Below are 16,264 nucleotides of genomic sequence, written 5' to 3' on the forward strand. Positions count from 1 at the left end.
ATTTTCCCCTTTCCCATCAACATGTTTACACATGACACTAATTAATTCTACTCATTTATCTTCATGCTAGATAATACAGCTTACCTTTAACTACCCCTGAAGTAGGAATGCAACAATTTATTCCGAAACATGTTGGGCACCTTGAAATCTATATGAACGATTTGGCCTCTTGCTAAGAGACCTTTCATATGTTTCAGATGTCAGCTGTATATATGTTGTAACTAGACCATATTTCCTCTTGTTTTTATAAATAAGATTTTATATGTAATATGTTTGTACGATAAAGATATATATAATATTGTCTCTACTTGTTCAATACTCTTTGTACGTTTCTATTGGTTCTATCCCTTGCCTGTACAATCCCTGGGGCACACTTCTCCATTTTTTCCAGCACGGTGGCCAAGCCCATACAGCGGTTTAACAGGACAAGTTCAACTCAGAACAGGCCTCGCCATGGTCAACCAAAGAAGTTAAGTGCACAGCATCGTATCCAGAGGTTGTCTTTGGGAAATAGACATGAGTGCTGCCAGCATTGCTGCAAAGGTTGAAGGGGTGGGGGGTCAGCCTGTCAGTGTTCAGACCATACGCCGCACACTGCATCAAATTGGTATGCATGGTTGTCATCCCAGAAGGAAGCCTCTTCTAAAGATGATGCACAAGGAAGCCTGCAAACAGTTTGCTGAAAACACACAGACTAAGGAGATGGATTATTGGAACCATGTCCTTTGGTCTGATGAGACCAAGATAAACCTATTTGGTTCAGATAGTGTCAAGCGTGTGTGGCGGCAACCAGGTGAGGAGTACAAAGACAAGTGTGTCTTGCCTACAGTCAAGCATGGTGGTGGGAGTGTCATGATCTGGGGCTGTATGAGTGATGCTGGCACTGAGGAGCTACAGTTCATTGAGGGATCCATGAATGCCAACATGTACTGTGACTTTCTGACGCAGAGCATGATCCCCTCCCTTCAGAGACTGGGCCGCAGGGCAGTATTCCAACATAACGACCCCAAACACACCTTTAAGACGACCACTGCCTTGCTAAAGAAGCTGAGGGTAAAGGTGATGGACTGGCCAAGCATGTCTTCAAACCTAAACTCTATTGAGCATCTGTGGGGCATCCTCAAATGGAAGATGGAGGAGGGCAAGGTCTCTAAAATCCACCAGCTCTGTGATGTCATCATGGAGGAGTGGAAGAGGACTCCAGTGGCAACCTATGAAGCTCTGGTGAACTCCATGCCCAGGAGGGTTAAGGCAGTGCTGGAAAATAATGGTGGTCACACAAAATATTGACACTTTGGGCCCAATATGGACATTTTCACTTAGGGGTGTACTCACTTTTGTTGCCAGCGGTTTAGACATTAATGGCTGTGTGTAACACATGTAATCTGCGCTAACCCCAATTATTATCCTTTTTCCTGAAGTGAAATAACAATAAAGGTAAACAGTATTGTTACAAAAAAATATTATGAAGCAAAAGGCAAGATATCTACATAAACATTGTTGCTGTTTTTAGATAAAATTATCTAAGGAAAAACATTGAAACAAAAGACTAAAAGTGCTGCAACCTTACAAAAACCAAGAATTTTCAGTTTTGACAATATAATAATGGAACTCAGGTGCGCTACTGATGTCTGTCCCACCCAACTACAAAAAAATTGTGGCCAGGGTGTAAGTGTAATTAGTGTCTTATAAACACATATGCAAAAACAAATGAATAAATACAAGTAGGTGATTATCGTGACAAAGTCCCCTTGAGGAATGGGTGATAAAAAACCAATTCAAACAGTCCTATGATTCAAATAGGTGCTTTTCCTAGATAGAAACGTTCTATCAGAAGGTACTAGGATCCTAGGATGAAATGAAAAAAGGGCAGCCGCTTACCAGATGCGTGGGACCCCTGTTACGGGGGTCTTACAGGCTCAGATTCAGTGGATCCCTCTGGCAGGAACAGCTGAAGACGGTCCCCCAAACGTAGGTATTCATCTGCTTGTGAACTTCCACTGGCATTGGTGATGTCCCGCAGACAAACAGCTGATCCAAAGAACAGCTGATCTGTGTACACAAACTGCAATCCTACACATGCACTGTGAAATCGAGGTAGCCGGCCGACTTCGGTTCCGCATGTATGAGAGGGGATTAGAAGAACAGAAAAGCCTCCATGGTGCAGTAAAATAAAACTTCTTTATTTAATTATTTATATTAATGGCTGTGTGTTGAGTTATTTTGAGAGGACAGCAAATTTACACTGTTATACAAGCTGTATACTCACTACTTTACATTGTAGCAAAGTGTCATTTCTTCAGTGTTGTCACATGAAAAGATATAATAAAATATTTACAAAAATGTGAGGGGTGTACTTACTTTTGTGAGATACTGTATCTATACTTATCCACAAACCTTAATAAAATGTATTTAATACTATCTAACACTACATAATATTATAGGGTACCATCTGTTCAGGAAGATAAATTACTACCAATAGTCTCGGAGATGCCAGAACTTATTGTGGAGATGCCTGAAACTGAGGAAATTTTACTGGAAGATGTAGAAAGGTATACAGTGCTGCACTAAGTTCTTCTTTTTTTTTTTTTACTGCTTAGTCACTTAAGATCAGCTTGTTTGATTGCCAGGAGATCCACATTGAGTCAATTAAGGGAAGCAGATAATAATAATGCATCTATCTTTCAGGCCATTAGCCCCGGTTCACACTGAATGAAGCTTTAAAATCGTGGTACTTCAGTGCAATTTCAAAGCTGCTGGTCAGGGCAATTTCAGGTGCTGCTTGCTGACATCTGTGCGACTTCATGCACAGATGTCTATGCAGGTTGCACATGAAATTGCCAAAAATAATGCAGGAACCTTTCCAAAATTGGTGCAAGTCAGAGTCCCAACGATTTGAATAGTTCCATGGGCATAAACAGGGTGCGACTTGCGGCATGACAAAGAGCACTGGTGTGAACGGGGGCTAAAAAAAAGTCAAATGTAGCTAAACCTTAAGATTTTTCAAGGCTTGCTCTGGTTCTTTTCTTTTCTCTTATGCCAGTTTGGCTCTCTCATCTTATAGGAAGCTATACTCTCAGATTGATAGCGATGGGCAGTCTGAGTTTCTTGGCCTCACACCCCATTCTTTTTCTCGCATGCTGGTCTCCAGGTTCTTTTCCAGCTGTCTTGGTGAGTAGCTAAAATCCACTTTAGTTTCAATAGTACATCGCCATTCACTGAAGAGAGAAATTATACAATTTCTATGCACACAATACATAGGAGGAAAATGTATTATGTACATTTAACACATGCCGATGACTTGACTGTGTAACACCTTGTACATAACAGCTGCTACTATCTCCATGCTACATCTTGTACACAACAGCTGCTTTTGTCTTAATATTCCTCCTTGCACACTAAAGCTACTGTTGTCTGCATATGTATAGCAAGCTATGTACTGCTTACCTTTTTTCTTTTTATAGTGGTGGTGCAAAATACAGTAACCTAGTGAAACCAAGCAGAACTCATCACAACTGCAGTAAACTGAAATCTGATTGGCTACTATAAGATATTACATTTTGTGCATAAAGACAGATTGCACAGCCTAATAAATGCATATCTAATACAGTGTCTATGTTGTTTAATAGTTGAAGTGGAACTTTGAGCAGAAAAAAAAAAGGACATGCAAGTTGCAGTCTGTCACTAGCATTCATACATTAAATTTTGGTTTTAAATGGACATTAAGAGACAAAAAAATTAAAGCTCAACTCAAGTTAATTTTTTTTTCTGTTTCAATGTTTTTATTGTTTAAACATGAAGACAAATTTTTACAAACAAGCTAGCTTGAAATATTTCCAGTCTAAGAACAAAACAAAAATCTTGTAAAACAGAGTTTTGGAGTTACACGTCCATAGTACGACCAAACCTAAGGGATGACATTACCATCGGAAACTTTTCCTTTATCAATGTTCCTGGGGGTTTAGTATAGGCTGGAGCTATTCAGTCATTTTTTTTAAAAACCGTTACAGCAATACATCTTTTTGTTTTTTTTTTCCTTCTGGAAAACAGGTTTAACCACTAAGGGAAAAAAAAGCCAACCATTGTAAGCACCCACACCAGACTAAGCCTCGGTTCACACCAGAGGCGGCACGACTTGCAGGTCGCCTCACCGAGGCGACCTGCACACGACTGCCCGGGCGACTTGCAAAACGACTTCTGTATAGAAGTCTATGCAAGTCGCCCCAAGTCGCCCCCAAAGTCGTACAGGAACCTTTTTCTAAGTCGGAGCGACTTGCGTCGCTCCCCTTAGAACGGTTCCATAGCACAGAACGGGAGGCGACTTGTCAGGCGACTAGGTCTCCTTACAAGTCGTCCCTGTGTGAACCGAGCCTTAAGGTTTTTTCCAGCTGTCATTTTTGCTGGACAGCTTGGTCTGTTGAACGAAATGGAAAACCAACAGATTTACTGGCAGAATCAAAAGATTATATAAGAAGTATGTTTTAATGGACTCAGAAAACAAAAATGGCTATGTTAATGCTACAGACCAAACTGCATCATATGTGTACTGTTTGTACTGCCCATAAGTTCCACTTTGTGACAAATATTAGGTTTCAGCTGCAGGTGGTGCAGCTCGGAAAATTCATAGCGCCTGCCCATACCCCTTTGAAAAAAATGGGGAATGGCTACAAAGGGTTGGCTGCATATTGAAATATTATTTGAACATTAAAAATCCTATTTAAATCTGGAGAATTAACTTACTCCTATTTTAGTATTTTGCCTTTCTTGAGACACTGCTATGACATTTTATTGGATTTCACAGCGCTCTGCACACAGAAGGTTATCCGTATGGAGCAGACTGAGCCATATGGACGTATACGCATCACCCCTGGAAGACAGTATAAGCAAGACTGAGGACTCCACCATTTACTCTGTTCTATTCAGTTTGGTCAAAACATGTTCTTACTTTTGAAATTGTATCTGTTCTTATGGTTTCTACAGAATAAATTGTTTTTGTTTCTTGTGGATAAAATGCTGTCTCCTGTAACATAGGAAGTTAAAGTGTTACTAAAGACTCATTTTTTTTTTTTAAATTAACAAACATATTATACTTACCTTCTCTGTGCAATGGTTTTGCAGAGAGCAGCCCCGATCCTCTTCTTCTCGGGTCCCTGCCAGCGCTCCAGGCTCCTCCTCTTTGGCGGGTGCCCCCACAGAAAGACGCTTTCCATGGGGGCACCTGTGCATCCTCGCTCCTGAGTCCCGTTGCTGTGCCCATTCACACAGACAGCCAATGGCTCCCACTACTATCAATCTGTCCAATAAGGAGGATGACAGTGTCTGGAGCCGCTGCTATAGTGCACATCGCTGGTTCAGGCTCAGGTAAGAAAAAGGGGGGGGGGGTCTGGAGGGGGGCTGCAGCACAAAAAGTTTTTCACCTTAATGCATAGAATACATTAAAGCGGTTATATACTCAAATTTGCAATCATGTCTCCTAACATCCCCAAGCTATTGCCATTATTAATTTTTTGCCTACCTGGTTCCTTCCGGTATTATTGCTATATTTCCGACTAATGACGTCACAAGCGCATGCGCCGTATGATCGATAAAATCCGGCAACTCGAGACCCTGCCGGCGTTCTGCCGAGAAAGTTCCTCTCGGCAGATAAAGACCCCCCTCTACTGTGCAGGCGTAGCGCTTGCGCAGTAGGAGCTGGCGGAAATAGCCGAATAGTTGTAAATCAGCTGTACATGGCGCCTGTAAGAGCGCCCCTTGCGGGCTCGCTTTGCTCGCCACGCTTCGGGCACGGCCTCGCTTCGCTTGCCACTTTTTTATTCTCTCCCTCTAGGTCCACTTGGATGGTGGGGCTTGAACCTGGACCCAGGGCGCAGGCGCCGTGTACAGCTGATTGAAGGTTTTCAGCTTCGGCTATTTTGGGCAGCTCCTTAGTCGTTCGTACTGCGCAAGCGCTGCGCCTGCGCAGTACAGGGGGGTCCTTATCCGCCGGGGGAACTTTCTCGGCAAGACACCGGAAAGATTCCTGTGTATGTCGGGGCTGCGTCATTTCCTGTTGTAGACGTCAGCCCCGACATCCCACGATGGTTCCTGAATATTTTTGGTCCCCAAGAGGATCATGGTAACCTTGTGACTCCTACGTCACAGGGTTAATGGAGACAGACGGCGGAGAAAGCTGTGAGTTGCTATGCCTTGTTTCCATAGTAATCGGAAACGAAGAAGAGGCTTGGCTATTTTGTTACTGAGCATGTGCGGGATTACCACGACGATTAGTTACTGTGGGCAGAAGCATTTATCATAGCAGACGCGGAAGACCACAGTGCAGATGGCGCCAGTGAAGAGAGAAGATAAACAGGGAAATAAGAACATTTTACTAAAGTAAGATAAAGATTTTATAAACCCACATAGTGATCAATCGTTTGTCAATTATTATGTCTTTTAGAATATTAGTAAATTTTAAGTATTTTTGGAGGGTTTACTACCGCTTTAAGGTGAAAAATCTTAAGACTTTAGTATCACTTCAACTTTAAGAATGAAATTTAACCTAAAAGACAAAACTAAACATGCTTATTCTTTGGGATGCCCTTACAACATATGCTGAAATGCAACAGAGTGTTGCAAAAAACTATGAAAAATGGCTCCCTAGTTCTTCTTGGTCACAATAAGCCTGAAGCTACCAGCTTTGTAGGTGTTTGAGAGACCAATGTTGGCAACTCTAAACAGACCCCTGATGTGTCACTTTTGAGACAGAGAAATGGACTGAGAACAGAGATTGCCCAGACCCTTTCTCTGCAGCCTGAGCCGCAATGGGCAGTGCTCTGTGCTGAACGGCTTCCTGTTCATTCACAAACTGAAGCATAGTAAACACAGTTTATTATGCCTCAGTTATGAATGGAAACAGGAGCGATCAATACCAACACTCTCTGTGTTCATTCAGAAAAGGAAGGGGCATAACATTTACTGGCCCCTTCATGTTCAAAACTCATATCTCATAGTGATTATACTTCCCTTGCACTGGAGGAGGACCCTACTAAACAACGGTCTGTGCATCTGACTCTAGCTCTATCTTTGACATGAAACATGCAGCCTACCTAACTAAGGCAGATTTTTCTGTAACTATGTCACATTTTCTTGGACAACTAACAGCTTTATTACAGCCATCACTGTCCACGGCTCAAAAACCCCATCTGTACCAGGGTTGGATCCCCAGAAGAGGTAGACAATGAAGCAGACCTGGAGGCAGTGTTAGAAGCGGCCACAGCAGAATTCTTACCCCCAGCCTCTACAGCCTCTATACACAAAGAGTCCTGGTAAAACTAAAGACATTTCCTGTTCATTAAAAAAATATAAATCAATCTAAGGACTATTGGGTAAATCGGGTAAAGATATCAATTCCTCCAAAAATCATTGCTAAGCTCTATCCAGTGGAAAAAAAGAGTTCACAAAACGTGGTCTCTTCCAGTAGTAGATCCAGCCAGCTCAGTCTTAAACATGGTACTGTACCTATACGATGATGTTCCTTCATTCAAAGATTCTGCTGATAGAAAGTTTGAAACACTTTTAAATGCTCTTTTTACTCTCCCAGCTCTACAACCAACTGTTGCTGCAATTATTATCTATCAAGCCACAGCCAAATAGACTAGGGCAATGAACAACCAACACAATTCTGTAGTCAAGGACCACAATTACAGCAATTACCTTCTGCCTTGCTCTTGTGTGGATGCCCTGGAACAACTTATGACACATTTCCAGAATAGCTCTGCTTTCCATTCACATGTACAGAACCTTGTGGCTCAAAGCCCGTCAGAAGAAGCTGCCTTTAAAGTGGTAGTAAACTCTGTAACAAAACAAAGAAAAAAAGAAACGTTTCCGCCTGCAAGGCAAATATCATAATGTGCTAGTATGCACCGCATACTAGCACATTATGAAAGACACCTTAAAACGAAGCCCTCCAGCAGCGCACTGTCACCACTGCAGAGGCTTCCATCTTCACCCGGTGAAGATGTTTGATGGAACATCTTCGGTTCCTTCCGTATTTGGTGGAAGCAGCATAGTCACCAGACGTTTAAGCAAGCTTCAGCAGCCATTTACTGACTGTCAAATAAGCCTCTGCAGAGAGAAGCCTAATATTTATTCAAGTGTGATTAATGCCTGTGTATACCTCATGAAGCCAATTCCTTCTCAAGGTAATGCATTGACACTGGGCCCACTTCCTTGTAACTGTGTTAAGTATAAACTGAAGTTGGGTACTGGCATATACCCAACTTCAGTTTATACTTAACACAGTTACAAGGAAGTGGGCCCAGTGTCAATGCATTACCTTGAGAATATATATATATATATTTATTAACTGACTACTTTCAGAATACATGGCCATCTGTGGCTACCTTCAGATTATGATCAAATTAATATTATCTAGTAGTTAGCTTTCTTCTATTTTGCCAATATGTGGCAAGCCTCATAATTTTTGCGCCAAATATAGATTATATACAAGTACTGTTTTTTGCCAAAAACCAAAGTACCTGCCGAAATCTTCTTTAGTTGCAAAAAATAAGGGGTCATGCTTCTTTTTGTTTCCAGCAGCACATAATACCAGGGCACAGATAACTCCTTATTGATAGACCCTATTCATTAAAAATAACCAGGAAACACAATGAAGACTTTGAACAATTTAATTCTTAGTGTACAAGAAGTTTAGAGGTACATGGTAAATATGTGTGCAAGATGGGTGAGGCGCAAACAAATAAAGAGATCTCATTAAAACATATGAAGAAGCACCTCATGCCATGCCAAGAGTGGAGCGAAGTTTTGAAGACGCCTCAGCTGGCAAGGACACTATTGCGTTCTGCAACTCTTGCGGGAAGTGCTGTGCCATGTTTCTCAAAACCATAATTAGAACTTCCTCTGTGTCTGCAGGGGTAATCACAGAGATAGGAATAACTTGTAATACTAATGTAAGAGAATACTAAAAGTAGAGGACGTGATCTAAAGACATTCACACATAAAGGATTAAAAGTAAACTTCGGGTAGGTATAGAGTCAATTAACCACTTAAGGACGAAGCCTATTTCTGACATTTGCTGTTTACAAGTTAAAAATCAGTATTTTTTTGGGTCATGTGGGCGTCACTTGCGTATGCGTTCGCTTCAACTTATTTTGTTTTTTTTATTATTGATTTTATATTTTTTATCTGTCCCTTTAAAAAAAATGTTTTTGATCACTTGTATTCCTATTACAAGGAATGTAAACATCCCTTGTAATAGAAATCAGCGGGACAGGGCCTCTTTAATGCGAGATCTGGGATTAAAAAGACCTCAGATCTCACATTTACACTTAAAACACTTAAAAAAAAAAGTCATTTTATTTTTCTACTTAAAAAAAAAAAAAAGGAGGAGCCCTTTAAGGCCAGAGGGTGGAAGCGATGTTTGACATTGTTCCGGGCCTCCAAGAGCATAGAGTCGAGTGGGGGCCATCTTGCTCTCACTCGACTTCCTGCCCATCAGTATATCGGATCGGATAGTTTCTGCTGCTGCTCTCTCCGGTAAGCGGTGGAAACGACCACCTCTCCTGCTGCCCATAAAAGTGGTCCCGTGATGAATCTGCCGCTGGGACCACTTTTATGTTAAAGAGGATCGCCCACTGTGTAAAAAAATACCGGGGTTATGGCAGCTAGCTGCTGCCATAACCCCGGCATTTAACGTCAAAGTAGCGACGTATATCCACAGTGGGTGGTACATAAGTGGTTATTAGGCAAAATTGAAGCACTGGTATATAACTTTCAAACAATATGCATGTGAAAATGCAATAATAGTAGTGAGGCTCCTCATAAAAATCCTTATAGATGTATATACACTCACCGCCACTTTATTAGGTACACCTGTTCAATTGCTTGGTAACAAATAATAAGCTAATCAGCCAATCAAATGGCAGCAACTCAATGCAGTTAGGCAACTAGATGTGGTGAAGACGGACTTGCTGAGGTTCAAACCAAGCATCAGAATGGGGAAGAAAGGGGATTTAGGTGACTTTAAAAGTGGCATGTTTGTTGGTGTGAGACGGACTGGTCTGAGTATTTCAGAGGAGAAATGGACAGACTGGTTCAAGATGACAGAAAGGCAACAGTAACTCGAATAACCACTCGTTACAACCAAGGTATGCAGAATACCATCTCTGAACGCACAGCACATCGAAACTTGAAGCAGCAGAAGACCACATTGGGTGCCACTCCTGACAGCTAAGAACAGGAAACTGAGGCTACAATTCCCACAGGCTCACCAAAATTGGACAATAGAAGATTGGAAAAACATTGCCTGGTCTGCAAAAAAACAACATGAAAGCATGGATCCATCCTGCCTTTTATCAATGGTTCAGGCTGGTGGTGGTGGTGTAATGGTGTGGGGGATATTTCCTTGGCACACTTTGGGCCCCTTAGTACCAAGTGAGCATCGTTTAAACGCCACGGCCTACCTGAGTATTGTTGCTGACCATGTCCATCCCTTTATGACTACAATGTCTTTTTTCTCCTTTTTATTCATTTTTATCGATTTTTTCACCTTATTATTTTATTTTATTATTATTTATATTTTCATTATGTACTGTATATCTATATTTTCAATTTTTTATCATCTTATTTTTTATTTTTGCCTGTTGTATTAAATGTACAGCGCATTACATAATTTTTGATTAGTTTGGAGCATATCATATGTATTGTGGAGCGGTTCCCTATTGGCGCTGAGATGCTTTTTTTGAGTATGAAAAAACGGACGTTTCTTGCCTATTAGACTTCGTTACTCTATATCTGTACTTGGAGTCACACGTTAGAGCACTTCCTGTTTACAGTTATGTTCTGCCTCTATAGGAGGCTTCCAATGACAGCCAGATCGAGGCTTGGTATGCCCTTGCGCATGCCCAGTCGAGGGACGGGCTTGCGCGGAAATGAGGCTTGGTTGTAATCTGTTTTTTGCCTTTTGAGCATTTCCTGTTCATGTGTTATGTTCCGCCTCTATAGGAGGTCCTTAATGACGACCGGATCAAGTCTCTGCGCATGCCCAGTAGTATGACGGGCTTGCACGGAGACGAGGCTTGGTTGTATTTTGTTTCTATAAAAGGTGATGGTTCATTGCGTCGCCCGTGCCCCGTAGAAGACGTCACGTATGACGAAACATGTAGGGCGTGGCCTCGCAGTGCTTGCCATCACGTGTTCCATGTTTGCACGGGCGTTCAGCCTTTGTTTTTATGCCGGCTTTTTAAATCCAATGATTTTTATACTTGAACTTTTGTATTCATACCTTTGGTTTTTTAAGTAATAAACTCCTCACTACTATTACTACACCATTGGAGTCTTTTCCCCTTTTTCTTATTTATGGATCCTCCGAACCATGAGTCTCCCTCCTGACGCTGCAGCAGTAAGATCGGCTCTGAGTTGGTGGTGCTCGTAAGCAAGACCCGGACATCTATATCTCATCTGTCCCTGCAGAGGGTTATATCTGCAAGTGCATATGACCTCGCCACAGAGGAGGTCCAACAAATGGGGTAAGGGCACATCCATTACTCCTCTCCTGCAACTAATGGTGGCTCGGAAGTGTTTCTGCACCCTTTTCACCTTTCTACCCTGATGTGACACATCAAAGGAACGCCTTTTTTTCTCACAATTTTTGTTTTTGCTATTTTGTTTTTTATTTACTGAATGTGGTGTCTTTTAAACAATTGAGTGTTCAATCGCATCTTCAGAACTTTCATTTCTATTTCTTTTTCTATTAATTTTTTATGGAGATATGTTATAAATTTGTTGTTTTGTTATTTCCTTGCATTGGGATTTAAATACATTGTAGCTCTGGATATCATCTCAAGGAGCCTTCTAATCGTAAAACCTTATTACATGTTATGCTAGCGCACAATTTTTAGTTTATATATGTTTTTTACTTTATGGATATTTGAAGTATTTTGTTGCAGCTGCATTTTGTGAAGTTTAAAAAAAAAAAAAAAAAAAATTTTCTTGCTCATTAGCGCAGGTTTTTCCACCATTTTTTTAAATTTATGACTACAATGTACCCATCTTCTGATGGCTACTTCCAGCAGGATACTACACCATGTCACAAAGCTCAAATCATCCGAAACTGGTTTCTTGAACATGACAATGAGATCACTGTACTTCAATGGCCTCCACAGTCACCAGATCTCTACCCAATAGAGCACCTTTGGGATGTGGTGGAATGGGAGATTCGCATCATGGATATGCAGCCGACAAATCTGCAGCAACTGTGTGATGCTATCATGTCAATATGGACCAAAATCTCTGAGGAATGTTTCCAACACTTTATTGAATCTATGCCACGAAGAATTAAGGGAGTTCTGAAGGTAAAATGGGGTTGAACCAGGTACTAGCAAGGTGTACCTAATAAAGTAGCCAGTATTCACTAATAAAAATAACATATAAACAACATATACAAAATAGTGCAGCAATAGTAGTAAAACTCTTCAAACTAAAAAGTCCAAATAAACAGTAGTGATGAAACTCCTCCACAATGTATAATAAAATACTCTACCACAATGTTCAAAGGAAATCCAAAAGTGCAACTGTCTCACTTTGTTTAAGCCAAATTTCCACAGCATGAGTGAGACTTCTGTGATCAAGTTAACCACCGCCACCACAACTGAATTCAAGGCTCACCAGAAGGTTGGACCTCGAAACCTAGGGGTCAATCTGAGCATTAGTATGGTACAATCCCCATACAGGATAAACCAATGCAGCCTCAACCACTTCCGATGTCACCTTTGGTAAGAGAAAAGTTTCAATGGTGTAGATTACCCAAGGCTTTAGCCACTTCCATACCGCAGGCCGTCATATGATGTCCTGGGCTTTCAGTGGTGATATCTGAATGATGCCCGCAGCTGTAGGCATCATTCAGATGTAATTTTTTCAGCCGGTGATTCCCTTCACCATAAGAACAATCGTAGTGGCTGTTCAGCCACTTGATCGTTCTTACAGGCAGCAGGAGAGGACACCCCGCTGCCCTCAGGTTCTTCTCCTGGCTCGCCCGTGCAATCGGCGAGCCAGAGAAGGAATCCACTGGTGGTGGAAGTTAGCCATAGAAATTTCCGAGGGACAGATGGTCCCCGGCAGTCTCTATGACTCTCGGAGGCCCAGTCACGAAGTTATGACGTTATGTCCGGGGCCAGCGGAAGTTATCAATGCCGGGGACTCAGCTGGAAAAAAGAAACTGCGCCAATATATATAAAACACACCTATAGGTGATGAATTTGTTGTACGATGGAAGCAGCAATTCTCCTGTATAACACCAATACAGTGAAGCATATATAAAGAAAAATTAGAATCGCGCTAGACCTCTGAATATAAACAGGTGTAAACCATAAATGAAACACACAAAATGTGCAAACCATTCACAATTCAATGTGAATAGCAAATATTTATGAATAATTAATAAATCATAAACCTTGTGAGAAACATATATGAAAAAGTAGTAAACCATGCAAGGTAAAAGTAAAAAATCAGTCCATATCAAAATAAGACAAACAGTCTGTGTATAAATGACTGGAGAGTATCACATCCACCCTGTGCATAAGTCAGGAGTAAAGTCCATCCACAGATGAGATGAATCTTTAACCGCTGATAGACAAAAATATATGTGCAGTCCACCACCACTACAGAAAGAATCACTTCTTACCAGATGGCCACGATCCCCCGCTACAGAGGATCAGGAGAAGCATATAGTCTAGGCACAGCTGTAACTTCAGAACACACCGAACGTGCTTGCTTGCTAGCTACTCTTCAGATCGCTTCATTAATGATCAAGCCCATGAGTGGATGCACGTAGCAATCATCAGATGTGGTGGCCACATTCGATTGATCCTGCCGATAACACACTGCCTTTTGACTGCAGTATTGTTTACCAATGATGCTGCCTGAAGGGGAACATATACTCTGTCCTCCATCAGCCACATGCCAAAGAGGGAGGCTTCTTCTTTCTGGGAGTCAAAGCCTGAGATCGTTAATTTTTTTTTTGGATCTCAGGCTTTCCAGTGTGGAAAAAGAGATGTGGGGTCTCTTCATAAAGGGGACCGATCACGCACCATTCCTAATACAAGGGATGTTTACATTCTTTGTAATAGGAATAAAATTGATCAAAAAATTTTTTTTTTTTAAAGGGAAAGGTTAAAAATCAAAAAAGTGAAATAAAATAAAAAATAAAAATTAAAGCACCTCCGTCCCCGCATGCAGAAGCAAACGCATACGTAGATTGTGTCTACATGTCTATGTTTTATTCAGGAAAGCGGTTTTTCTCCCAAAAAAACGCATTTGAAAAATTGCTGCGCAAATACGGTATGATATAAAAAGTTACAATGACCGCCATTTTATCCCCTAGGGTCTCTGCTAATTATATATATATATAAAATGTTTGGGGGTTCTTCGTAATTTTCTAGCAAAAAATTATGATGTTTACATGTAGGAGAAGAGTGCTTGAATTTGCGTGGTATGGAAGTGGTTAATGATAAAAATTGCATTTAAAACCATATATACAATGCAAAAAATGTGCTAAGTATTACCTGTAATACTGGCGGCATGTATAAGACTAAAAAGCTTGTTTCATCTGAAAAGGACATCCTTAGGGACTAAAGCCCCTGAGGACATCCCATTTGGTTGAAATGCATAGGGTGGCCTTTTTATCAGAACGCCAAAAAGCTCCACCCTACGTCTTATGAAAGTGACACAGTTGCACATCGGGATTTAATTTGAACATTTTAGTGACGGATTCTATTGTATGTTGTGGAGGAATTTCATTTCTACCATTATTTATTATCATAGCTCTAGCTGCTGTGTCTCAGCCAATAAGGAGAGAGAGACCAGGGACAGCCGAGGCTCCCGTGCACACCACTGGATCGAGATGGGACTCAGCTGAGTATTAGGAGGGCTGTGGGGGGCTCTCCTGCACACAGAAGGTTTTTTACCTTCATGCATAGAATGCATGATAGTAAAGATGCTATGATGAGTACGCTGTAGTTTTAAATATTGCAGATGCACTGGAGCTCAGTAACAGCAATTACTTGTATTACATATATAAAAGATACCACTTATGACTAGTAACACATTTTGTCTTCTGGAGGCAGTAAATGGAGAACTGATGTGAATCCAGTAATAACACTTATTAGGAGCTGGAAAAAAAGAATATGAGATGGAAGGAAAGTATACTATACACAAAGTTGAGTTCTTAACCTTGTATACCTGGTTGGATCTCCTTTGTTCCCAAGACATGACTACATATTCTTGCAATGTCATCGATGTGTTTGACAACCTACAAGAAAGAAACACATATTGGAGTAAACATGTCATTGGACAAATATACATTAATGTGAACCTGTCATTATTAAAGAGGATAACATAACAAAACATATTGGAACCAAAAAGAAGTTTATAGATACATTCTGAATTGCAGGAACCTTGACATGAGCAACATACAATGATATGCTCTAGCTTATCAAGCTCCAACTCACACACAGGAGAACATGTGCTGGGGCATGTTACACCCTAAATACAGGTCTAACATGTAACATGCTCCAAAAGGTGAACTTATCCTTTAATTCTTACAGCTAGTAGATGGTTTAGGATCAGTGCAATATTTAATGAAAGTTGGAGGTCCCTGGATGAAGACTTTGATTAACTTTTAAATAAGTCTTTTTAACTACTTAAAAAAAAAAAGTATTTCATCAGGCCTATGCACATTAGTCTTCTTTTTATATAATTTACACAGCAGTCCATAAGCATTCTCACTAATAAAAAAGTAGCAGAACCTTGACATAGTCTGAAGTGGAGGAACTACAGCTGGATAAAGAATTTAACCTGTTTCTCAAAAGAATCCTGCAGACTGCTACCTTCCGATCTACAAAATGATAGCAACATTTTTACTTGCAGGTAGGTAATGCTGATGTTCAGTAAGGGCAGGATCACACCAGAATACAGTGCAGTAAAGGTGTGTTCCTGGTTGTTTCCTGATCTGTGTTCAAAATGCACTACCTTCCCAATCTGCCGTGGGTGCCAATACACTGATAACGTCATCCCAAACGCGTTCGGGGGCCCCAGATCGCATGGTACTGCAGTACGATGCTATTTGGTGCTGCACATTTTTCAAAAGTAATGCATGCACTACTTTTTGTGCATTCTGGTGCAATTTGCAGCCCATTCAGATGGCTGCCAAATCGCAATACAGGGGAAAGCACAACCGCGTTCCTGTGCAATTCTGCTGTGAACAGGCCCT

The 16,264-nt window shown here is 41.0% G+C and overlaps 2 protein-coding genes across 2 annotated transcripts in view; one reads left to right on the forward strand and one right to left on the reverse strand.

Annotated features, from left to right (window-relative positions):
* The window catches only part of REC8 (REC8 meiotic recombination protein), an 84,589-nt gene extending 79,578 nt beyond the window's left edge, over positions 1-5,011 (forward strand). Inside the window, exons 17-19 of the mRNA XM_073610954.1 lie at positions 2,445-2,552; positions 3,065-3,171; positions 4,802-5,011. Coding sequence (XP_073467055.1) covers positions 2,445-2,552; positions 3,065-3,171; positions 4,802-4,893 — 307 coding nt within the window. The 3' untranslated portion in view covers positions 4,894-5,011. The remainder of the gene's footprint in view (positions 1-2,444; positions 2,553-3,064; positions 3,172-4,801) is intronic.
* A 3,637-nt stretch (positions 5,012-8,648) lies between these two features.
* Positions 8,649-16,264, reverse strand: part of IPO4 (importin 4) — a 164,842-nt gene continuing 157,226 nt past the window's right edge. Inside the window, exons 29-30 of the mRNA XM_073632779.1 lie at positions 15,235-15,304; positions 8,649-8,904 (exon numbers count right to left, since the gene is read on the reverse strand). Of these exons, the coding sequence (XP_073488880.1) occupies positions 8,774-8,904; positions 15,235-15,304 (201 nt within the window). The 3' untranslated portion in view covers positions 8,649-8,773. The remainder of the gene's footprint in view (positions 8,905-15,234; positions 15,305-16,264) is intronic.

The sequence above is a fragment of the Aquarana catesbeiana genome, linkage group LG01 (genome assembly GCF_042186555.1).
Source record: "Aquarana catesbeiana isolate 2022-GZ linkage group LG01, ASM4218655v1, whole genome shotgun sequence".
Lineage (NCBI taxonomy): Eukaryota > Metazoa > Chordata > Amphibia > Anura > Ranidae > Aquarana > Aquarana catesbeiana.